Source organism: Saccostrea echinata, unplaced genomic scaffold (assembly GCF_033153115.1).
Source record: "Saccostrea echinata isolate AGI-Se365-2 ecotype Australia unplaced genomic scaffold, CSIRO_AGI_Sech_v1 ptg000023l, whole genome shotgun sequence".
Taxonomy (NCBI): domain Eukaryota; kingdom Metazoa; phylum Mollusca; class Bivalvia; order Ostreida; family Ostreidae; genus Saccostrea; species Saccostrea echinata.
This window is the reverse complement of record NW_026889772.1, coordinates 6287772-6312825: the sequence shown is the minus strand read 5'-3', so window position 1 is coordinate 6312825 and position 25054 is coordinate 6287772. Positions and strand designations below refer to the sequence as shown.

The 25054-nt window shown below is 32.8% G+C and overlaps 5 protein-coding genes across 5 annotated transcripts in view; 4 read left to right on the top strand and 1 right to left on the bottom strand.

Annotated features, from left to right (window-relative positions):
- The window catches only part of LOC133191632 (interaptin-like), a 180650-nt gene that overhangs the window by 147413 nt on the left and 8183 nt on the right, over window positions 1–25054 (bottom strand). The window contains exons 5-6 of the mRNA XM_061327377.1: window positions 24102–24176; window positions 23678–23852 (exon numbers count right to left, since the gene is read on the bottom strand). Of these exons, the coding sequence (XP_061183361.1) occupies window positions 23678–23852; window positions 24102–24176 (250 nt within the window). The remainder of the gene's footprint in view (window positions 1–23677; window positions 23853–24101; window positions 24177–25054) is intronic.
- Window positions 5015–6589, top strand: LOC133191384 (unconventional myosin-XVIIIb-like). The gene has a single exon (XM_061327138.1). It carries the CDS (start codon window positions 5015–5017, stop codon window positions 6587–6589), a length of 1575 nt encoding a protein of 524 aa, XP_061183122.1.
- On the top strand, window positions 7824–12498 carry LOC133191548 (uncharacterized). Its single transcript, XM_061327295.1, has 4 exons — window positions 7824–8214; window positions 8758–8822; window positions 11363–11503; window positions 11647–12498. The coding sequence occupies exons 1-4, from the start codon at window positions 7824–7826 to the stop codon at window positions 12496–12498; spliced, it is 1449 nt and encodes a 482-aa protein (XP_061183279.1).
- On the top strand, window positions 14559–15754 carry LOC133191383 (uncharacterized). The gene is made up of 2 exons (XM_061327137.1): window positions 14559–14711; window positions 14832–15754. The coding sequence occupies exons 1-2, from the start codon at window positions 14577–14579 to the stop codon at window positions 15714–15716; spliced, it is 1020 nt and encodes a 339-aa protein (XP_061183121.1). The 5' UTR covers window positions 14559–14576; the 3' UTR covers window positions 15717–15754.
- On the top strand, window positions 20423–22596 carry LOC133191382 (uncharacterized). Its single transcript, XM_061327135.1, has 2 exons — window positions 20423–20627; window positions 20804–22596. Exons 1-2 carry the CDS (start codon window positions 20493–20495, stop codon window positions 21680–21682), a joined length of 1014 nt encoding a protein of 337 aa, XP_061183119.1. The 5' UTR covers window positions 20423–20492; the 3' UTR covers window positions 21683–22596.

Here is a 25054-nt window from a genome sequence, read left to right as displayed (position 1 = left end):
ATTCTCCAAAAGGAAAAGCAAACAGAGGTAAAGCAGGAAAGCCTCATGGCAGAGAATCTAATGGACACAAAAGTGTCAATATGAAACTCCCTCACAGACGTAGAAATCAGGAAAATGGAAGTACAGAACATTATGGTCCTGTATATAAAACATTCAGCAGCCAACTACATGACCTTCTGCTGGGAAAGTCAAATGATACTCTACTAAATAAGATGGGACATGCAATAGATCGTGGCCAGGAACTTAAAACCAGACTGGATCAGGAAATTCCTGGGGTAAAGAACACAGGGGAGGGTTTCTTTGACAAAGTAGATTTTATGGTTTCTGAGTTTACATCAATGAGAGGAAAAAGCAAATTAGAATTGATGACAAAATTTGAAATTATGCAAAGAAAACTGACAGAAATACAAGAAGAAAGAGAGAAGTTAAAAGACTGCAATGAGGAATTAAGACATCACATTAAAAATCTGGAAACATGTAATGACCAAGAAAACAGAAGCCATAGGAATGCCATCACATTTTACTTAGCAGAAAATAAAAAACTAAAAGATGAAATTGAAAATCTGAATGCAAGCAATGGGCTGTTAGAAAGAGAGAAAAGTAAACTAAAGGAGGAATGTTCTACAAGTCCGATAAGCCTTCAGATGTTATATAAGGAAAATATACAATTGACAAGCAAAAATAACAAACTTAATAATGAATTGCAAGCAATGGCAACATACAGAAATGAAGTCAGATCAAAACACATAGAACTGATGTTAGAAAATAAAAAGTTAAATCAAGAAAATGAGATGCTGAAAGAGAGGCTTGAGAACCATCCTGAGTTTTCCGATTTAAATGGAGGTAAAGATGACTGTGGAAAATGTGCATCTTGCAGGAATGAATATAATTTTGTCAGAGACTGTGGAAGACAATTATCTCCAAATACAGAATGTTCTGAAATAAGTTTTGCAAACAGTTCAATTTCTGAAGATTAATGTAAAAATATATCATTTACTCTCTTTACTATGTCATAAAAAAAACATCTTTGAAAATTGATGATCAAAGAGAGGTCTTTACAGTTTTTTAAACCCTGAAAATAATTCATCTGTTGACATTGAAAAAGAAATTGTTGACAATCACTCCTCCTACTTATGGAACTGCAATGCAATACACAGCTGATTTTCTTTTGGAAACACCTGTTTAAAACAAGATAGCTATCTTAAAAGGCATCAGTGATGAATAATTAATTAATGTGGGAACATTGGTTTTATCTATTTAACACTGTTAAAGGTCCAGTGAATAGATATTGGAGTTGTGCATGAATTGAAACACCACACAAAGCAATTGGGTTTACCACAAACCACTAATCAAGTTTGGTGGACTGTGATACAGAAACTTCAGATACTAAAGCTTCTTCAGAGGTAAAGTTATCCAAAAAAGCTAAATTAATGATTGTCCACTTTTGCTTCAAGAATATTCATGGACATTCTGTATAAAAAAAACAAAATATGCCTGAGCCACCAAAACGAAGTAATTCGAAGCCAGGACACGCAGAGAAAAGAAAGACTCGCCAGCCTATTTTTATGAAAACAACTATTGCAAGAAGAGCTAAGGAACAGCAGTCCAGTAAATGCTCACAGGAGCAGGATGATTTGATGAGACAAATCCATGAACTTGTACAAGGTTCTCATTCTTCTGGTAATGACTCCATTGCTGATGTGAAAGTAACCCTTGGCCAACTGCAGCATTTTATCATTGAGACTCAAAAACTTGTACCTAATGCACAAGGTGTGACATGCCTTGCAAAGTTAGCAGATCTAATTTCTAAAATGATCATGCAGTTACAAATGGATTTAAAAGATAAAGAATCCGGATTTGAACAGCAGAAAATGATGTCTGATTTTTACCACCGCAAATTACAGGATGCAGAAAACAATCTGCAAATGCAGATAATTGAGTTTGAGGATAAAATAAAACACCTTACAAAGATTAATCAGGATCTTCAGACAAAACTCCAGGATTCTGAGTGCCAACTAAAAGATGTGAACGAACGTTTTGAAGAGGCCAAAAGAAAGTGGGAACAAAACAGGCAGTTAGAGAGAGTACAAACTTGGGTTTTTTCATCTCCAAAAGATTTTCTGGGAAGTGAAGAAGCTAATCTAGTACATTCAAAAATAAGCAGACCTGTATCTGCCTTTTCTGGGGAAAAAATCAGAGAACAAACAATGTTTCTCAAAAAACCTTGTAGAGTTGACAGTGCCATATCGACAATAAGCTGTGCTAATAGTGGAACTTCTCCTGTTCCAACCATAAGAAGAAAAAACAGTGGTCAGACAGATATCAGCTTTGCAAACTGCAGTGAAACACTAAGTGATATCACAAAGTGTTGAAATATTAAGTTAAACATCTTGTAGATAATTCCATAAAAATGAGACTCAGACTTTTCATTAACAGACTTTGCTTTTTCTGAAAGCAAAGACAGCTTTCTTTAAGATATATGCAACATAGTTTTGAATTCTCCCCTGTATTCTTGTAATTGAAGATCAGTTCTAATTAGTGAAGTACCAGCTAGTGTGTGACTAATGAAGCCTTACACACCTATTTTAAAACTAATCTTGAGAAAGTACCAGCTAAAATTATATGTTTGGTCATTTTTGTGCATTTTTCTAAGCAAAACAGATATTGGGTCATTTAATATCTTTTCAAGGCCCCTAATAATGTATGCTGATTTTTGTCTAAAAACATTTGTACACATATATACATAGTACAATGATTTTTAATTTAGACTATCTTTATCATAGGTTAGGTACATTGGATATGCCCTACAGAAAAATGTCATTCTCTCTTCTTTAGTTGTAAATATATGTACATTAAATAAAATGTCCAGAAATTATTTATTATTCATCTAGTATCAAATGTGTTGTACATGGTTTATACATATATATGTATATTGAATTTGTTTTTCACTATATCCTTATTAATAAGAAGAGTGACCTGACATACAGAGATTTAACAACATGTTAAGGTATAGGAATGTAACCCCCCCCCCCCCCCTCCAAAAAAAGAAGTTAGAATTATAAAATGTTGGGTAAAAAAAAAAAATTAGTGCATTAAGAAAGGAATTTAGTAAAGTTTTCTGACTGTGTTTAAATCCCCCCCCCCCTCCCCCCAATGGTAAATTTGCTTCTTTTTTAAAAAAAAAAAAAATACATGTATTAAATTTTCAAATAATCTATTTTATGATCTTATTCCCAGACTGATATATATATGAGGTTTAAATTTAAGGTGAAGAACTGTCAGTCATATAGGATCAGAGTATGTATCAGGATAATGGATATCTAGAATTATAATTATATCTCTGATTGATCTCTACTGTAACAGGTCTCAGGATAGTTAAAATCATGCAGTGGTTCTTTTTCAAGACAAGATTAAGTGCCAACTTTTTACCTAATCATAAAAGTATTTAATTATTAGATAATTAGATAACCAAATATGAATGCATATTACTCAGTATTAAAGATCTGACTTAGCTTTTGTTTCACAGAGTTCATTTAGAAATGGCTTAGAAAAAGGAATCACCACTATACCATTTACAGCAGTGAAAAATAAAGAATTCAGCTGCTTTCATAATCTCTAAAAACTATGTCCATACAATAGGTGCAATAGACTTATAATAAAAGAATATAATACTTCTAAGTATAATGAAACATACAGTATCTAATTTATTTAGAAAAAAAATTGCAGTGTGTTTTTCCCTCATAAAATCAACAGTTGATTGACATCAATATATGCAAATTTTTTTTTTTTTTTTTTTTAGATTTAAAGTGAAAGTCAACAGCATTTGACCACTACATTGTATTTCAAAAATCAAGTCTACAATTATCAATTACTTTTTAGTACACTTTTTATTGCAGATAAAAATAAATGCCTTTTCAAAACTATACTTTTTTATACTATGACCCAGAAGGCAAACTCAAAGCAGGACAACATAAAATTATATACAATCAAAGAAAGTGTGTCTGACCAAGTTGATGTGGCAACATTTTAGTATTCTATCAGACCTCCTAACCTCCAGTACATTTAACCAATAGCATTGTATATTTGAACATTAGTATCTTGAACATTCATATCTGAAACACTAACGACGTACAAGCATATTAGACATTCCAAACACTTTTTATTTATAAAATTTAATGCATTTTGATAACCTCTAAGTAAATAAATCAAAGTCTTCAATATCTTAAATCAACTTTAAATTTATAAATTAAAAATAAAAAAAAAAACAAAACAAATTAAAACACACATCCTTTTCACATCTATATTAAGATATTAATGTTAAAGCTAAATTTTAGCCACATTATGTGGGTATTTTGATATGGTAATATATATTTTGGGGTCAAAATATGGCAAGAAATATATCAAGATGAAAACTTTCCAACATTTTTTGTAGTAACTATTACAAGATCAATTAAGAAAAGACCTCATTCTATAAAGCCCCCCAACAACTGATGAATTTTTTAAAACACTACTGTATTAATATTTTCCTCTTTCAGTAAGACTTTTTTTATCTATGCAGAACCATACATTGACAAAACAAATTCAGGTATTACAAAGCAACTTCAAGATGCATTGAATGAGTCACGAACAATATATATATGACAATGGATTCTCAGTCATTGATGGAACAGATTAAGACGTACGTCCTGTACATTGTTTTAATTGTTCAGGCACACTGCACTATGTCACTAGAAACTCTGCAGAGCAATTCAATCCAGAGGTGCAAATTAATAGATTTATATTTATATGCAACTTTGAAGGTAAGTTTTGCTTATATTTCATCACTGAAATTAAGAACATTTTTTTCTAAAACATCATTCTGATCCACAATTTTTATCACTTTCTTGAACTATTTCATCCAATCAGCCATAAAATGTACCAAAATATATAACTGATGATTTGTTGTTTAAATATGCAGTCAATAATTCTTGATTATAGCAATCAAAATTAATTTCCTTTTTTAAAATTTCAAGGTATGAATAAAACTACAGGTAAAGAAACCTCAACTGTGAATATCACATACAAACCATCAGCCAAAGAATCAACTGTTCCTAACACAAACAGAACCACGGGAAAAGAATTAACAGGGGTGTCAACTAAACGTGCAAACCAAAAACAAAGAAATCGTCAGAAAGCTACCAAAATTATTTCTCCCAAAAAAGTGTACACAGAATGCTGGACACAAACTGAGGAGGACTGCTCAACAGATGTTAATCAGCTAACAAAAGCTGCTCATATTATTTATTCCTTCTGTCATGCAAATGCAGGTGAACTTTTACCCACTGAAAAAGTCTTGGATGAATCCTCAAAGATTCTGCAAGCCCTTGCTCAACTTAGCAAGTCTTTTGATTTCTCGGATATCCCAGAATCGATTCCTTTCACCAAGAAGCTGAGAGAAGAGGTAAAATCAATTGAAAAGTGTCAGAATCGCTGCAGGGAGCTTATTTTTTCAGACGAACTGCAGGCCTTCCTACCAAAAACAAAACTGAAAGGTGTAGGTACACTTGTCCACTGTAAGATGTTATTAGAGGAGTTCAAGCTCAGAGAAAGAAAATTTAGACAAGCCGTGATAAGTATTATAGAATCTGAAAATCTAGGACTCAAAAGAGCTGAAAACATCTTGTCAAAGATGGACCACAAAGAGCAAATTCATGACCTTGTGGACAGTGTTGCAGAAAACCAAAGGATAACCAGTAACAAAGATAAAGATGAGCTGCATGAACAATACAGAGAAATAAGCATCAGGCAGAAAAATCAAATCCAGAAACTGGAGATGAAGATAGAAAAATATGAGGAAGACAAAGAGAAGATTAAGGATGAGTGCAGGAGACAAGTCATAGAAATAGAGAAAGGTCTCATAATGTGCAATCAACAATGGGAGAGAAAACTGCAGGAACAATATGACAAACAAGAACTTAATGCTTCAGAAAAGACAAAGATACTGAAATTACTCGAGGATGAGAAGCAAAAGGTAGCCCATAGAGATAATGAAAGCAGAAAGCTCCACAAATTGTATCATGAATTAAAGGAAAAATTGAAAGAAACTGAAAAATTAAACTACAATATGTCAAAGGCCAGGCGAAAGTCTCATAAAACTTCAGTTGATAAAGCATGCAGTGCTAACCTGAAAGCAGAATGTACTAGTACTCACTGCCAAACAGAAAATCCCATAAATACAGTGCCAAAATCAAACAATCCTGGTTCCAAAACCATCACAAACTTGTCTAGAGCTGACCAACAGAATGAAAGTTCTGACAATAAACATCACAATCACTTCCATGGCCCAATAAATACTCTGCATCTCTATCATATATTTCCTGAGAGAACTTCTAATTCTTCAATACCTCACAAAGAGTCTGTACAAAGTGGCAGAAGTCGGTCTAGTTCTCGTCTGCATATTTCTACAGGATCCCACAGACAACAGCTGACCAACCAAAATCAAGGACCAAGTGTGACCTTTGAACATCAAGAAGAGACTGAATTTGTCTATCGCCCAGAATCAACCATGTCATTTGCAAATTCTGAATCTCTACATGGAGACGATTATTGATGACAAACTTACAAATCAAATAAGAGTTATTCCCCTTTGTTCCTTCAATATCTTGAAACCTGTGCAAGTATTAAGCATGAAAAGGTTTGAATGATAATTTTCTCTGATGTGACTGACCTTTGATGTAAAAACCATCTCCTGTTGTGAAGATGAAAGCACTGAATTAAATAAATGCTTAAAAAGTGAACAGGCATGAGTAATCATTTATCTGTGTGTGTAAATTATGTCCTAATTAACACTCAAGTTTATTTTGCTATATCTATTAACTGTTCTAATTTCACTTAGTTTAAACTCAATGGAAAAAGTCTTGTAAAGTAGTCACTGAATTATTTGTTCATCTCAAGGCTAATTGATTCATCTACAAAGATAGTAATTATTGCAACAATAGAATCTGTACAAGGAGTCAGTAGTTAATGCCAGCAAATATTCATTACAGCTAGAAACAATAAAACAACCAAGTCTTAATTCCTTATGTGTGTGTTTTTACATACCCTTAAAGAAATTTTACTCACAGAAATAAAAAAAAAAATACACTAGCAGTTAAATGCAAATAGTAAAAAGGATCAAGGTTAAAAGCAATAAAAACTGAAAACAAGACCCTGTCAACTGTATAATTCTAATTGAAAGTCAACAAAAATGGTAATTACATTTCAAAACCTTAACACAACAATGCCCTGAAATGCCAACTTTTGGACATTCTCAATGGCTTACTGTGAGAGAAGGGCCCTAGAGAATTGTCGGACAACCCTGGTGGAGAGACTTCGCCCCACAACCCAGTTCCTGGGGTGGTTTGTAAACCATGGGGTCATGGAGGGGAGAGACTTCAACAAAATTACGGTTTGTATCTGTAGTGTAAATAATCATTTATATTTTTTAAACAGAATCATTCACATTTAAATATCATGAAAATTGTTATTTTGAGATTAAAAAAAGCAAGACAATTTAAATAACTTTTATTCATGAGGAAATTCAATTCAATACTTGGTTATTTCATTCTTCATTTTAATCTATTATAATTCAACATGCATTTTTTGTGCAGGATATAAGCACAATGTCACAGAGGACAGAAAACTTCCTCTTCCAAGTGATAGCAAGAAAGCCTGGAGCACTGAAATTCCTTATCCACAAACTCCAGGCTGACAAACGCACTGCAGATCTTGCCAAGCAACTGAAAGATGAGGTGGATCAAGTGGAATTTATTCACAAACAGAAAGTGGAGGAGAGAAGACACAGGATGCTTCTTAAGCTTCAACAAGAACTCAGCAATCTCTACCTGTTTGCTTTTGGTGAATACTTTGTAAACAATAATTCTATAGACTTTCACTTGCATAAATCCAAAGAAGCAATAAGCACAACAACTTCAGCACACCAGCAGCTACAGGACACCTTTGGCCAAGCTAAATCATTTCCAGAGATGGTCAAAATCATTCTGTCTAAAAATGCAGAGTTTGTTATGTGGATGAGGGAATTAGAAGAAGTAGAGAAAGCTATGGTAGATTTGAAATCAGACTATAAGAGAAGAACTTGTGTCATCAGGGAACAGTTAAAAAAGTACGAACAAAAGAATAAAGAACTGGAGATGGAAAATGATATCCTAAGACAAACTGTTGCAAGGACAAGGCAAAGTGTGTTAAGAAAATCTTTTACACAAAAAATTGCTTAAAATTAATGATTAAAATTCAAATTTTTTTTTTCTTTTGCCAACCAAAATATATGAAAATCTTTAATTATTTTTCAATAGTTTTATTTTTAACTTCCTGCTGTGTTGCTATGGAACTATGTATAAATTGGTTGCTGTACATATGATAAACAAAAAGAAGACAGGTTTGCAGTCAAAACAGGTACTAGATACAGATCTCAATTTAAATACTGAAAGAGTTCTGATGAAATCTTTTGCATGTTGGATAAAATATATAGGAGATGAAGAAACAGCCAAAGTGATTGATGAATCCTAAAAAAAGACATCATGTACACATTCAATAAAAACTAGAGGTACTGTGAGCACTGAGCTCACAAAATGATACCCCCGCCACCACAGGAGTATAATGGCAAAGTCCATTTTTTGGCTAAGGGAAACCCAAAATATCTGTCCAATCAGAACATAAAATAGGTCCACAATGACACAATGTACTAAAGATTCTGTGAAAGTCTTCTTAAAATTTTTTCAGTGGTAAAGGAGGAGATGCAGATAACAGATGGGTACCCCCATTATAGAATGGTTGGCAGTGTCCAGGTTTAGTTATGGGAAACTCAAATATCTGTCTAATTGAAATGTAATATACAATGTACAATGGCACTGTGTAATAAAAATTCATTATATTTCATTCAGGTATAGGAGGAATTGTGGATAAGAGATTGGTACCCCAATGTTATAGAAAAAATTGCAGTGTCCATATTTTGCTATGGGAAACCCCAAATATCTCTCTGATTGAATCGTAAAATAGAAGGTGCACAGTGGAACTATGTAATAAAGATTCTAAAATGAAAATCTCATTACATTTTCTTTCATGGTATAGCAGGGTTGGGCATAACATTAGTCTTTTAGTCTCGGACTTACTAAAACATTTTCATTTGGACCAATAAAATCTGTGGCTAATCAGTCCAAACGGACCAATTAAAACTTCTCAGGTAAACAATAAAAATAATTACAGATGTCTGATTTCGACAATTTTTAATGGCAAACCCAAAATGTATTTTTAGCTTTTGGTGGGTAGTTGCCCAATTCCAAGTCAATTGAGTGCTTAATTGTATAGATCAATATGAAGTAAAATGCTTTAGTGATCGTTAGTACATGTTGACACAGACAGATGTCGGACATCTTGGGTGTAATTCATAAAGGAACAAGATTGAACATGATCATACTTCCTGATTTCAACAAATTCATGGAAAAGAACAATTCACTTCAACGAATAGTGTAAGAAGCACTTTGTGATATTATATTCAAAATCAGTAGTTACAAAAACATGTATGATGCATTTTTTTGACGGTCTAATAAAAACACCTGCAGGCTTAAGTAAAAGTAAAGAAGCACTAGTCCAGCTGTACTTATGGGTAGAAAAGTTAGTGTTGAACTCTGTATAAGAGGAGTACGTTGCAGATAAGAGATGGGTATCCCCAAGTGTTACAGCCGTATGGATAAAAGGATGTCATAGAGACACCCATCACTATATACATCAATATATACCCCTCTCCGCTTGAAAAGCGGTGGACATATTAAAGTTGCATTAATCTGAGTCTCTTACAAATAGAATATAAACATATCTATCTAGTTTTTATACATTGTTTTGTTTTGCTTTTTTTTGTGGTGGGTTTTATGGCAGTACATGTAGAGGGACATAACTCTAATTTCTTTACTTTTGGTTCAACTTCAGACATTAAAAATTAGGTAGCTGTCAAAAAATCAAAAGCTAGAAATAAGTATGTACAATATTTCCATTGATTTTGTCCCTGAATTTCAAAATGGTTAAAGAATTCTGATATTTAAAAGTAAAAATTTAATAAAATGCATGCCTAATAGAAAATTTCCGGATCTCTGAATGGGACAGCCTTTTATGAAGCAATCAAAACTGCTGCAAACTAAGCACAATTTTTAAATTTTATGCTGATTATCCAATTACAAAATACAGAGATAAGTATCGAGAAAAATGATAATAAATTACTGATATGTAAGAAACATCATTATATTACACATCATACAATTTTGTGACATTGTCCAAAGAGTTATACTTCATAGTCAGGACACATCCTTAGCCATGTTCAACCTTTGTGCCAAGTTTGGGCTCTTATTCATCTTACACTATAAAACTATAGCCCTCATGAGAATGTTACATTTATAAACCATGTGACCTAGCATGTTCAAATGATGTTGGTCTGTTAGGACCCATTTCTTGGTCAGAAGCAACTTCCTTGCCAAATGTAAGCTAATGTTTCTTCAAAGCAAAGTTAGGGATTTTACAGGAATTCTATCTATATCTAAAGGCTTTAACCCTGCAAAAAATATCAAAACAAACAACTTTGACAGATCAGTAATAAGTAATCTGTGCACAGGTCTGAATGGTATACAATGTTAACATCGATTCACTGAAGTTTGTAAATATCACAAGTTTTAGAGATAATAGATATTATCTCCATTAGAAATTTCATTGACATAATACACATTATTTTTTCCCTTAATTTCTAAAATAAACCTAGAATCTAACTTTAAAAATATTTTTTTAAAAATTGTCAACAAAAATTGAATAGCTGTAGAGAAAGATCATGTATGACTAAAATACATAAGCAAACAGAACAGATGAAGCCAGCTAGTACACATGTATTACCCCATCCACTAACTTTGTTAACTGAGTGTATGAAATGGTATACAGACTTGTGAACTGAGGCTTTTTCACAAAAGAAACTGGTAGGATTTCAGAATTATGCTGTTTGTATTGTTCTTTGTTCAGAATTCTATTCAGTGGACCTAACCTACTCCAAGTATTTCACATTTACTGACCAGTAAAGTTCTAGTGACTGTCACATATGATCACCCTTAAAGAAAAGACAAAATATCTTTGCTAGCTCAAATTTCCAGTCCTCTTTCTTTTAAGTCATTGATTCATTAAATATTTTTATTCAAAGAAACAAAATTAAAAGGAAAGTATCACCTACAGATCAGAATTTCATGATACGACCAGGCTAAACCTGTAAGTATTATTTCAAAAGCAAATCAAATATACTCATTTTTCCTAATGCACCTGAAATTATTTAATTTTTATCTGAATTCTATTTTCAAAGCCAAACATGGACACCAGTGAATTGTATGCTTTAGAAACTTGTCGGAAAGACATCAGCAATAACCTTCTAGTGACTGATGCTGTTCTTCGCCGACTAGAAAGTACAGACATGATCTCCCACAGGGACCGAAAGTGTCTCATGGTAAACTGACTCAAAAACATTTCAAATGTCTGCTTAAAAATAATTATACTTTGTGAAAAATCTGCTGCCATCTTGCTCCAAAAAATGTACCTGCATTTGTGCTACAATGATTTTTTTGCAATCATGAATTCTTGTTCTTTCAGAGAATAAGACAGAGTTCAAAGAGAAACACCCAATTAGCAGAAATAATGCGCAAAAAAGAAAAAGGTTTCAGTGCATTTACAGAAGCTTTAATGCTTGAAAGGAACATCAACCAGTACTGTGTGGATAAAATGCAAAAAATGGTTCGACATCACAAACAGCAACACAGACTCCGAGAACTAAAAGAAACAGATCTCGTCATGGATGGAAAACCATTCAAGGAGACCAAAAAATATCCGAAACCCTCTGTGGTGTTTGAGAGCTTCTACAATTCTGTGGCTCCACTGGTTCATGGTGATAATAAAGGGAATTGTTCAGAAGAGACAAACAAGCAAACCTGTGATGGCAATGACATTGTGAAAGCCCTCAAATACTGCAGAATGGCAATGGATCCCATGGATGAAAATTCAGATGTTCCATTAAAAGATCTGCAAAGTAAATACCTCCAGAAGAAAACACAGGCCATTGCTGATGATCTTCGATTGGAAAGAACTGTGTGGAAGAAAAGGATTGACAGTCTTCAAGTAGAAAATGATGAACTGACAACAAAAGTGGAAGAACTTGAAAGTGAGCTAGAGCGAGAACGAGAAGAAAAAGACAAAATAATTCGAGAAACTGTAGACAGAATTGTCAAAGAAAGGCTGCTTCGATTGAATCCTGTGGATACTAGACCCTCCTCTAAACCCAGTGTGACCATCAACATTCATAATCATGGACATTTTCAAATGGGCGGTGCCAATGCCATGGACCTAGATTCTGATTCGACATCAGAATCCGACCAATCAGAAAAGCCACACTATGAGAATCAGAACACACTGGACTTCCCTGGCCTTGCTGACAGTGTTCTGTATTAATTGTAACTGTACTGTTTTTTATTGCATAATATACAGTTTTCTATTTGAGTTATAGATTTGAGTAGTTAACTTTTATACTTATAGTAATTTTATTGTTGTTGTTTATCACTAGCTATACTGTTAGCCTAATGGCATCCTAATAATATTGGATGTCTTAGAGGTCTAGTGTTATGTGGTAGGAGGCCCTATAACTAGGTGCCTGACACCTAATGATGGCCTAATTATGTTATGTAGTAGGAGGCCCTATTATTTGGGTGCCTAATAGAAGCCTAATGGATGCTTAATAGAAGCCTTACTATATTGGGCTGTCAACATACATGGCAAGAGAATGCGCAGCACGCACTTCTCTTCTCTTTCTTGTTTTACCATGATGTTATGTTGATGTAAATTTCCATAATACAATTCATTCTACAAAAGCACAGTGTTGTTCTTATTGATCTATAAAGATCTCAAAATCCTACACATGTGTTGCGAATAGCACAGGATCCACATAATTTTGTGACTTGTCTGAGGTTTAAGCCGAGTTGGATATAATCACAAGCTACATTACCATCAGTTGCGTTACAGTAACCAATTTTCGGAAACTACATCATCTCCTACTATTAATAACTTCTGAAAGTTTTTGTGTGTTGTTTTATTTTTTAATCAATGAAATCAACTTAAGTTATACATGACTCTTAACCTTCAATGATTACTTAACCATTTCATTATCACAATACTCTGATTAAATATACCAAAATAAATATGTACCATAACCATGAAGTATTATCATACATATATAAAAATGGTTCTTTTATAGGAAAATTATTAAATCAACATATTCATTATCCTTAAGTTTATATTTCCTTACGCTTAAAAGAAATTTCTATAATTTTATTTTAATAATGCTTCTCTTTCTAACTAAAGGTAAAACTTCATTGTAACCCTCAGCAGATTTACCAAAGATTGCTAAATAAATAAGTTACAAATAGCCGCTCCAAAGGAAAATTTAGGACTACTTCCCAATATAAGACTACTTCAAGTGATCTTTGTTTACCCAGCAGAAAGTCTTAATCTCCCTCAATACATAGAATGAGGGGGTCCAAGTGATAATTAAAGGACAGATGGCTGCCAAAAAGGGTACAATATTAGTGTCAATACCCCAATACACATCTTTAAAATGTAGGAGAAATTTATTGACAGTACTCCAACAGAAGAGTTGAACTGCGTCCAATCACCAAAATAAAGGTAATAACACGAGAAGAATTTAAATATCCCTAGGTTGGACATTCAACATAAGGCTTTTAATTCTTGGTCATTTAAATCCAAGGTAGTCATTGACGTCATAAAGTAAATGAAATACTGACACAGTTCTAATGTAATGTTCACATGAGCTTGGGAAATCCCAGCTATCGGCACAAAGATTGGACGGGCGGCACTCGCAGTCTTGACCATCTAAGATTTCGGGGTAAGTACATAGGGTCCTCCTTATCTTTTATCATATACTTATTTTTCATGACCCTAATTATATTCGATTAATTTTGCAGTGTTGAAAAGTCTTTTAGACAAAGGTCCTGTATGATAAAAATAGTGCTTAGTGACAGTTGTCTTCAGTACATGATCCTGCTAAAAAAAATTCATGAGAACAAAATACCAATTTATAACTACATGTATTTATTAAATCATTTTTATAAAGAGCAACACAATATTTTTTTTCAATTTTAATTTGAAACTATTCTTTAAATATTAAATATCAATCAACAAAAAAAATCTGGTTTCTGTGAAAGCAAATCAAAATTCACCTGGAATTCTTAACTGTCACTTTTTAAGAACTGTATCAATATACTGCCCTATCATTCTCTGAATTTTTAATTTATCTTACAAGTTTAAGTAGTGATAAGCATGCTCCTAAAATACTGATTTCCTGCCAACTTTAACCCGATTTACGTCATGCGACTCCAAAATTAGTGTGTCTCTAGCTTGTTTGATCATTTAAATGTCACAGGAGAAAAGGAAAGGTGTGATTTTTGGTAAAAGAAGACCAAGAAAATCAATTTTTTTTTTTATCCAAAACAGGAACTTTCTCAAGAAACTAGAAAATGGATCCAGCAGAACGCCAAGCTCTACACAATGTTAAAGAGGAACTACAGAATTGTGCAGTAATCACAGACAAGATGCTCGTTCACTTCCTACAGAACCAAAAAATCACAAAGGCTGAAAAATATGAACTCTCAGTATGTATCTTTGTTTGCCAACAAAATCTTACAGTTCCTTTTTTTCTTTTAACATTCAATCAATAACTATGTTTAATATTTGAAAAGAAATTTCTAATTCTTGACCTTGATTTTTTTCAGAGACTGGGTGCCAACTGCCAAAGAGTAAAAAGAATATTGCAAATCATGAAAAATCGAAAGGAGCCTTTGAAAACTCTAACCGAGACACTTCTTCTTGATGTGAAAAATGACTACATTGTTCAGAAACTGAGGAAGAAAGTTCGGTTCTGCCGTAAACGCCTCCAAGCTCAGGAAAACCAGACATCCTCTTATTTTGGACAGTTAGATGATGTGGCAGATATTCTTTACACACGTGGATATTTAACAATATATGGAGAATCCAGAAAAGTTACAGCAGGGACAAGCCACCAAGCTCTCGTGGAAGACATTAACAAATTTGTTGGCGATATCACTAAATGTCGACAGAGTTTGGAGCCTTCCAGCGAGAGACAAAGTTTTCAAGAAATTATTGCCGAGTACAAAGAAAAGAAGCACCAGGAAATTGAAAATGCAAAACTGGTGTGTGCCAAACTTGTGAAAAGCAAAAACAGTGACCTGGAAGAAAAACAGAAGAACATCAAAGACTTACAAGATGAACTTATGAAGCTGAAAGTTGAGAATGAATCCATGCGGAAGAAAATGGGAATAGAAATCAAAACCAAAGTACAGGAGAATGTAGATCGCCTTCTTATGCTTCCCCGTCTGTCTCCCACAGATCCAGTTCCTTATGTCGAAACCGAGGAAGACATTTTGGACAGGAAATTACGGCAGCGTTCCCCTGTAAAACGCCCCGAGCCTCAGGAACATTCTCTTTCGGACTCTGAGTCTGATTGTGAGTCTGACAGTGATGTTCCTGCATCAAATAAAATGACAACTTCCACGACTCAAAAAGGATCAAAAATTGTCCATAACTACAACATCTACAACAACCATATGTACAGTGACACAAAAATTTATCAAAATTAGATCAAACTTTGTAGTGAATCTTAGTTAGAAAACTGTTGTGTTTTTGTTAAGTTTATTAGATTAGTTAAAAATTTGTTAAATTTGTTATTAATAAAGTTATTGAAGATTGTGTGATTTTTTTTTCTCAATGTCCTTCTCTTTTGCTATACATTTGCAAGAACATTCCTGTTCAGAAATGGGTTCTACCATTTTGAGTCGGTGCCAAAGTCAATAACTGACCACCACTGTTAATAGACCTTTACCTACAATGCCAAAGTAAGTAAAGGGGACAAAGAACAGAAAAAAGACCCCCTCATCTAGAGGGGATTAACATGGCTTAAAACAGGGTAAAGCCATTAAGCTCAAACAGAATGCACTACTTTGTGAGATTGAGATTAATACATTGTGGGGGAAATAATATTCAATACAGAAATGATATTCAATACAGATAAAATGTGACTAATTGCATTTTAAAAATGCAAGAAAAAGCTTGCAAAAAGTGTCTCATTTATTTCTTTTTTTCAGGGAGGGTAAACATAAATATGTTAAGTAAATGTTAAGTTTCAATCCTTCCCTTTACTGGTACTTTCACTTCTTGCATATGATATTACTGGTACTAAGGACAACTATGTCAAATATATCTGAGAACAATCTCAGGTCTCACAAATGACAAATTGCAACAGCATGTCATATCTATCAGTTCATGCATATTGAATACACCACACAAGAGTGTTAATATACTAATCTGAGACCCCTTACATCATCACCTCCAATATAACCCTCCTTAGTTTACATAACACCATTAGCTAAAAAAGATTATCAACTTATATATGGGATTATTACACTCTTGACGAGCAATATAAATAAAACACCATAGGAATTCTAAAACACAATATGCATATCAATGGAATGAAAGCTTTATTTAAAGTGTAACAGTGCATTTAAATCCATAGCAATGACTCATAAACAGGTATCAATAGTACTTACAGAGCGTTTAAACAGAGACAAAAGCAAGTTATCGTGAGTTCCAAATCATTGATTTTAATGTCAGAACTGCATGCAAAAGTCTGAACCATTAAAAAAAATCAACAAAAAACAGTTAAAACCACGAGAACATCAGATCAATTACAGATTTCCTCATTTATGCCTTGTTTAATTTTTGATTTATATTGTGGTTTGAGGTATGTTCATGTGTTATGTCCTTACTATGTTATAGTACAGAATACCCAAACAGCACTAAGTAAACGACAAATCATGCAGACATTAACTTTATATGGAAATTGTTACAAAATAAAATATTATCTTGATTACACCATTTCTTCATAAACAAGCTTGATCTTATTGTCTCCATTGGTCATATATTTTTATGCACATGGATCTGTGAACTATTGTGATACAGGAACATATGATCATTTCACAAAAAGATGTCAACATTTTATCTCATCAATTGATAATCTTCATTATTTTATCTATTTATTTAAAAACTGGTTTACAAATAAAAAAAAAATCAATTTTAAAACAACTCTGCTAAAATGTCACAGCTTAATCAACACATAACATCTTGTCACATTAAAATATTGTCATGGCAATATAAAAACATCAAGTTTAGCTATTAGATAATGCATGTGCAAACTTAAGCATATAATGAGTCTTATTTGAAAGGGATAGGCTGATTTTTGTGCTATTGGGTTTAATTTTTTATCGATTTCTCTCTATCATTTTGCATTTTCTTTTTCAAGGTTAAGGATTTATAAGTTGGTAATGCCCACTGTGATAAGATAGTCTCTTGGACAGAAATACAGGCAACACAATCTTCTGACCTAAAGATATATCACAAAATATGGATTAAACTTAACAGTGAGAGGGGATCCTTAGACGAGTGCCAATAAATTACTAATAAAGCAGGTATTTAACCCTCCTCGGGGGAGGTTCAAACCCAGACCCCCAACACGAACACATATAAGTAAGAACTAGGTAAATACTGCTGGCTTCCAATTCAAATATTCAATTCAAATCAGCCCAGATACCAGTCTGAGAAACTCAAATTAAACCTTTAGATTTTGATTTGTTGGTTATCCAGAGAAATTCTTCACTAGACATTCTATCATTTGACAAAGACTTGGGAATTTTGAAACTACCTTACACTATCTTGCATGTGAAATCTGATTTTATCTTAGCTGAACTGACAGCATAATTAGAGTTTTGAAATAAATCTTGAATTTCAATACCATACTTCATACTATTATCAATTTGCTTTTGTCAAGCTATTAAAAAGTTGTGCAATTAAAAATAAATGTTCTTTTATTTTTTGAAAATGAAACAGATTGTACAATTAAGAAATTCTTTATATACCGCCAACTCACTGGGTTGAATGTTAACAAGAAAACTAGGAAGAAGATTTGTATTCCAAGAATAGCAGCAGGACTCTTCATACACCAAGAATAACTTTGATGTGTGATAAAATAAATGTGATAAAAAATATACAAGCTACAGGAAAAAACTTCTAAACCTGCAAAAGCTCTCATGTAATGTACATTAATAGATTCCTGCACTTATTATCTTATTATTAATAAGTCTATCATGTATAATACATACTGCTTCCATTCCTGTATGATTATGTTTAACCTTTAAAATAACAAAATGCAATTTTAGTCCATTTGCAACTGAGGGACTTCTGTCACTTCAACTGATGCCATATATCTTTCAAACAAAACAAAAAACAAAATAAAACAAAAACAAAAAAATCATTGCCTCTATACAGTATACTTCAATTATATAAGTCTGAACTCAAGCTCAGTAGTCCATTTACAATATAGAACTTGTAGAAAATTTATGGTCCATCAGGCTTCAACCCCCCCCCCCCCCTCCCTTCCCGAGCTTCTGGATCTTCCACTGATTAACGATTAAGTATTAATCTTTGTAGCTCATTTCAATCCCTGTGCATTGTACCGAAGTCTTTACTGAAGGAAAATAATAAACATGATTTCATCCAGTCATATCATTCCAAAATGATCGAATAATATTAGAATAAAAATATTAGATTCATTATAAACATAGGAGAGAAAAGGTTAAAAATCATTTATTGTCCCTAAAACATAAAATCCATTGCAGGAATACAGTGTACATACCAAACATGAAGAAAACCCCTTAAAATAAATTTAAAAATGCAGTGATTTAACAAAAATCTTTTTTTTAAAAAAAGATCAGCAAGCAGATAAGAATCTGCTCTAATCTTGCACCCTATAAAAATCTCATCAATTATTTTAAATCCCAGTAGGTAACATATATACATTTAATTTACTACGATTCCCTGTCTGTGTGACGTCAATTGGATTAAAATACAAGTGTACAGCACTTGTGACTTAGCACTAAGGTAAAGGGCTACAATTAGAGAGGATTTATAGTGTAACTACCCAAAAGCCAGCTGTATTTGGCTTCTGAGAATAACCAAAATTAATGGTAAGTTTTTACAAAATAATTTACATGACTTTTTAAAACAGTGCCGTTTATAAATTACTTATCTTTCTGAAAAAATAGTGCTATAACATTCCTTCTGACTGGATCTATACTTCACAAGATACTTTTAGTCTTAATGCATTTATTTAATTCTGAGTTTATTTTGATTGATACTAACAGCTTCACAGACATCTACATTTTCATGTAGACAGAAAGTTTTTTTGTTAACGTAAAAAAAGAATTAAGCACTTCTTAACCTCATGTGATATATTTTTTTTAATTTAATGTTTGAACAGCAAATATATAGTCCAAGATATTGCAAATGATATTGAAACAATAAATGTATGTATATCCTTATCAAGCAGTGACAGAGTCATATTTTTCATGTCTAAAAGAAAAGGGTGTGTTAAGAATACTATTGGGACCAAATGTTGGAGACATTTTGGGCTGATTTTTAAAAGTTAACAAAAACATTTCCCAATACCGTTCTTATCTGAAATGTTTCCATTTGCTGCGAAGAATTCTATAACAAATGTGTGGCCCTATATCTCAATCATATTTTTCAATAACAGATGATTTTTTTTTACTGATCAATTAACTTATTTAAAAAATGAGAAATTTAGGATGAGGGTCTAGTCCATGGCTTACTTTGTTAAAATTTAATGTATTTTCATTTGTTGTTGTTTGATACTCTCTCCATTTAGCAGGGATTATAATTCAAATTGTCAGAGCTACTTTTTCACTTTTCTGGTGGGAAAAAAAAATTGTAAATAATCATTTAAGTTAATGGACTAAATGCATCAAAAATATTCGATACCAGATCTTAGATGAAGGAATGGCCTGTATTGGGCTCTCATTTTTTTTTTGGTGTGCAATAAAAAAGGTATACTAAATAAAGAATATTTTTTCCTAAAATTGCAGGAAAAATTTTCAATAAAAAAATACCCATAATGCAAAAATTGATAAATTGGTAGAAATCACCGTGAACCTGTGAGAAACAAGACATTGGTTCTCTTTATAAAAGAGTAGAGAAAGGGGATATGTGCAATCATAAAATAAATAGGGGGTTTTTGGGCCTGCTTCTCAATAACTCAATCCTGCAGATCAAGGGAAAAACAAGTAGACCAACTCAGTTTGGGTGGTAGGCTACTGTCTTTTTAAATTTCAATACTTGGATGACTCATAGCTTGGCACCAGGTTATCGTCTTTTGTTTCAAGACTGATACTGGTAATCTTTCGTTACATAGGATCACAGGTTTATTCTGGGAGAAACTTTGAAAAATTACATGAAAGAGTTTCAGACATTTGATTTTCCTTTCAAGCAGAGAGAATATTCTGAAGATGGATTCTGCAGAGAAACAGGCATTACATAACTTGAGGAATGATTTGCAGAGCCACATGGTTATAACAGATCGCATTCTTAGGCACTTACTGCAACATAATAAGATCAACAAAACTGAAAAACATGACTTGTCAGTAAGTATTTGAAATCTTTCCCTTGGCATAAATTATTAGTTATTGCTACTTAGGCTAAATTGATTGAATTAATTAAAAATAAACTTTTTGAAAAAAATATTTTCTACTCATGGTTTTTGTAAAATTGTCAATTATGCATGCCAGTTTTGAAATTGATGAGGTAACTTCTTTTTCAGATTCATGGGGCATCCTCACAAAAGATCAAGAAGCTCATACAGATCTTACAACACCGAGAACAGCCACTTCAGGTTATGACAGATGCCCTCTTGTTAGAGACACGAAACATTTTTATTGTTAAAAAACTAAATAAGAAAGTGCGATATTATCGCTCGAGGCAAGAGCAGGAAGAAAACAAAATAAAGAACAGTAATTGTAATCAACTTCACCCAATCAGTGAAATTCTGTTTAAGAGGGGATACGCTGTTCTCTATGGTACATGTCACAAGCAGCAATATCCAAAAGGACACCAAAAACTAGTGGAAGGAATGAACGTCTTCATGAAAACAATTGAGGACTGTAGGGACACTTTTACTGGCTGTGAAACCCGACATTTCCAGGATATTGTTAAAGATTACTGTGACAAAAAGGAAAAAGAAATCAAAGATGCCAAAGCCTTATGTGCCAAATTAGTCAAAGCTAAAAACGGTGAACTTGATGAGAAAGCTGAAGAAATGAGTTACCTGAAGGAAGAAGTGGAAAAGCTCAGGAGGGAAAACGAAAAAATACGCAAAAATATGGACCAAGAAATTCGTGAAAAAGTTCGAGAAGGGGTTCGTCAGAGTTTGCTGTCCATGCCTATGCTAAGTTCATGTTTGGGTTTAAGGACTATGGACAGGGCACGAGAGCACTCTGAATCTTCTGACTTTTCAGGGAATAGTGACACGGGGTCCTCTTCTAACTCGGACCCCCAGGAAGATAGCGAGGAGGAAGAAGGATTTAATACTGAGACCACGGACACTTACAGTGAGGCTGGCCAATCAGCAACAAGAATCACCCACAATTACAACATATACAACAATTACATGTATAGTGAAGCTAGGCTTTATCAGAGCTAAACAATCAAATCCTACAAAACAAGCGAATGTAAATATTTTATTGTTACTTTTATTTAATTATTATTATATTTTACAACAGGTTATTAAATTACATTTACGTAAATAATCAAAATATTTTTACAACTTTTTTAAAAAAAAATTTCATATATTAATTTTTATAATTGCAAACTGTGCCAAGTTATATAGTCTTCATTTAATTAAATATTTTAATTATGAATAAGAGGAGCTTATAATGCATTACAAAAACTGCATTAATTTTCATAGATGATTAAAACCCGCATGCGTGTGTCTGTATATAATTGGAATGACTTGTATTGATGCCAGATTATTAAGCAGAGAGTAACTTTAAAATTGTGTATATATTTCACTGTATAAAAGACCTGCAAGGTTTACATTGTAACACAAAGAATTTTTTATATTTACATTTAAATTTATTTAAATGCCTTCTTCCAAAAGAAAACCGTTCTTTTAAAGCATTGTATGTCTTCCAGAATACTAAATGTTATCACTGCCCTCTGTAAGTTTTTGATCTTTAGCCAAAATCACAAAGAGTTTTCATTCTATTTCACTGTTACCTTGAACATTATGAAATAAGACCTTGTGTGCCATCATGCTTTCTCTTTGTTATAACATGTTAGTAACAGGTTAACAAAAAGCCTAATTTAAAACCAACTGGCCTTGTTCCCCATTCCATATCACCCTCAGTTACCATTCCATTGTTATATCATCCTAGACAATTACATTATAAATTTATTTACATTCTTTGTTAAGTTTTAGAAATATTTATTGTTATAACTTGTTATATGAAGACATCATGCAAATCTGATGTTAGATTTTTTAACTTTTAGGATCAACATATTGCTGATCTCTAAAACCAGTGGTGTCCTCTGTTATGTAGTTATTTGGACACAAGCTATGGTTAAGGTGTTAGTTATGCATTTGTTGATGGTTAACTTCTAAAAGTACCTTTCTTGTTGTTATGTTTGTTTCTGAAATAAATTCAATATAAATATTGATGAGATTTTTTTCTTTTATGAATGAACTGTAAGGATTAAAAGATTTTGTGATGCAATCATCCACCATTCATGAGCTTTCGGAGAAAAGTATTTAGTCCTTTCACTCATTGAACAATTAAGAACCTTATGAAAATCTGGAGGGAAAATCCTACATAATTCTAGTAATAGAAACACCAGTATAACTTATGGACTTAAATACCATGAAATTGTAATCTTTTAGCACCAATATCCTTTTTCAAGTGGCTTTTGATGAAGCGCCAAAATAAAATTACTTTACAAGGGCGCCGCAAAGCGGAGCATCCCCTTGCACAAGAGCACATCAATTTCTATATCACACACACACACACAATCACCCACACAAACACAAGCTATTATATCCCCTCCAACTTTCTGCCAAGATGTTAAAAATTTGCAATTTTATCCTTTCTTAGAACATGGGAATGCTTTTCAAAGTATCCATTTAGTGTGACACCTACTTTATAAAGCAGTAGAGATATTCTGTTATTTTGTGCCACACCTACTTTTTAAAGCAGTAGAGACATTCTGTTATTTAGTGAGACATTCTGTTATTTAGTGAGACATTCTATTAGTGTGACACCTACTATATAAACCAATAGTATTTTGTTACTACTCTAAGTAACAATAGAGATATTTTGTTACTACTCTAAGTAACAGTAGAGATATTTTGTTACTACTCTAAGTAACAGTAGAGATATTCAGTAACAGAAGGGATATTTTGTTACTACTCTAAGTAACAGTAGAGATATTTTGTTACTTCTGTAAGTAACAGTACAGATATTTTGTTACTTCTCTAAGTAACAATAGAGATATTTTGTTACTTCTCTAAGTAACAATAGAGATATTTTGTTACTTCTCTAAGTAACAATAGAGATATTTTGTTACTACTCAAAGTAACAATACAGATATTTTGTTACTACTCTAACAATAGAGATATTTTGTTACTTTACTGTTAACTCACCACTCTCCTCTAGCTGTGCCTGTGCCTCGCTCAGCTGTTTACATTGAGTGTAGAGGGACTTGAAACTCTCTTCTGTTTCTGTCAGTTGATTCAGATGCTGCTCTGAAGATTGGACATGAAGATGTAGCTTTCTTTCCTGTTCTGTGACATCTTTCTCCAGCTTGTATTTCACAACCTTAAATTAAATCCACAACATTGGTATGTCCAGTTTCTCAGCTGTCAGATTATATCAACATTCTATATCATATAAAATTTTTGCCTTTAATAATAAACCACATCTATCAAGAATGTTACCATATGTGTAGTTCAATATTAGCTATGTTTAATCCTTTCATAGGAAGAAATATTTTACCTCTATTGAATGTAAATGTAAAATGGTCTCCTTTTATTTTGGCTAAGGAATGGGCTTTTCAGATACTCTCACCTCTAATTTCCGAATTTCATCCTTCAACAGGTTAATTTCTTTGTCTGTACAATCTTTAAACACCTTGTGTTGTTTCTGTGACAGACACATAAAGTAAATAAGTTTGATGTTCATAACATTTTTATGCATTAAAAACTCTTCAATGTAAAAGATATTTCTATTGTCAGGCCTTTGTTTTTATACTGAATTCAACTACGGAATGTTCCGTCTACCTGATCAATATTTTGGGATCATGGCGGTTGTCAATAGGGGATGATTACTCCTCCTAGGCACCTGATCCCACCTCTGGAATTTCCAGGGGTCCATGTTGTATGCCCTCTTCACAGAATTGTATTATTTATAGATTTTTTGAGATCGATCACTGTTTGTTATCTTCACCTTTTTCATTCTATACGTACACAAGTCTCTCTACTGAGGATGTCATTTCTTTTTACTGGAGATGTAATTACTTTCAGTAAACAAGTAGGTGAACATTTCAAACATCTAGAGTCTTATATACATGGACTACAGTCTGTTGCTAATACAAAATGTTAATGATTTCCTTTTTAACAGGTATAATTATTATAGTGATACGCTATATCATATATATTGTTAATAAGGTGACATTCTTTATCAGATATAGTTATTATAAGGTTACATTCTATATCATAGTTATCAGGGTGTCATTCTTTATCAGATATAGTTATTATAGGGTGACATTCTATATCAGAGATAGTTATTACAGGGTGACAATCTATATCAGATATAGTTATTATAGGGTGTCATTCTATATCAGATATAGTTATTATAGGGTGTCATTCTATATCAGATATAGTTATTATAGGGTGACATTCTATATCAGAGATAGTTATTACAGGGTGACAATCTATATCAGATATAGTTATTATAGGGTGACATTCTATATCAGATATAGTTATTATAGGGTGTCATTCTATATCAGATATAGTTATTAG

Coding starts and splice junctions, on each gene's coding strand:
- LOC133191384 (XM_061327138.1), top strand. CDS start 5,015: ATGAATAAAACTACAGGTAAAGAAACCTCAACTGTGAATATCACATAC.
- LOC133191382 (XM_061327135.1), top strand. CDS start 20,493: ATGGATTCTGCAGAGAAACAGGCATTACATAACTTGAGGAATGATTTG. Junction 20,628..20,803: donor CTGAAAAACATGACTTGTCA/GTAAGTATTTGA, acceptor CTTCTTTTTCAG/ATTCATGGGGCATCCTCACA.
- LOC133191548 (XM_061327295.1), top strand. CDS start 7,824: ATGCTTCTTAAGCTTCAACAAGAACTCAGCAATCTCTACCTGTTTGCT. Junction 8,215..8,757: donor TGTTGCAAGGACAAGGCAAA/GTGTGTTAAGAA, acceptor AAATTTTTTCAG/TGGTAAAGGAGGAGATGCAG. Junction 8,823..11,362: donor GAATGGTTGGCAGTGTCCAG/GTTTAGTTATGG, acceptor CTATTTTCAAAG/CCAAACATGGACACCAGTGA.
- LOC133191383 (XM_061327137.1), top strand. CDS start 14,577: ATGGATCCAGCAGAACGCCAAGCTCTACACAATGTTAAAGAGGAACTA. Junction 14,712..14,831: donor CTGAAAAATATGAACTCTCA/GTATGTATCTTT, acceptor GATTTTTTTCAG/AGACTGGGTGCCAACTGCCA.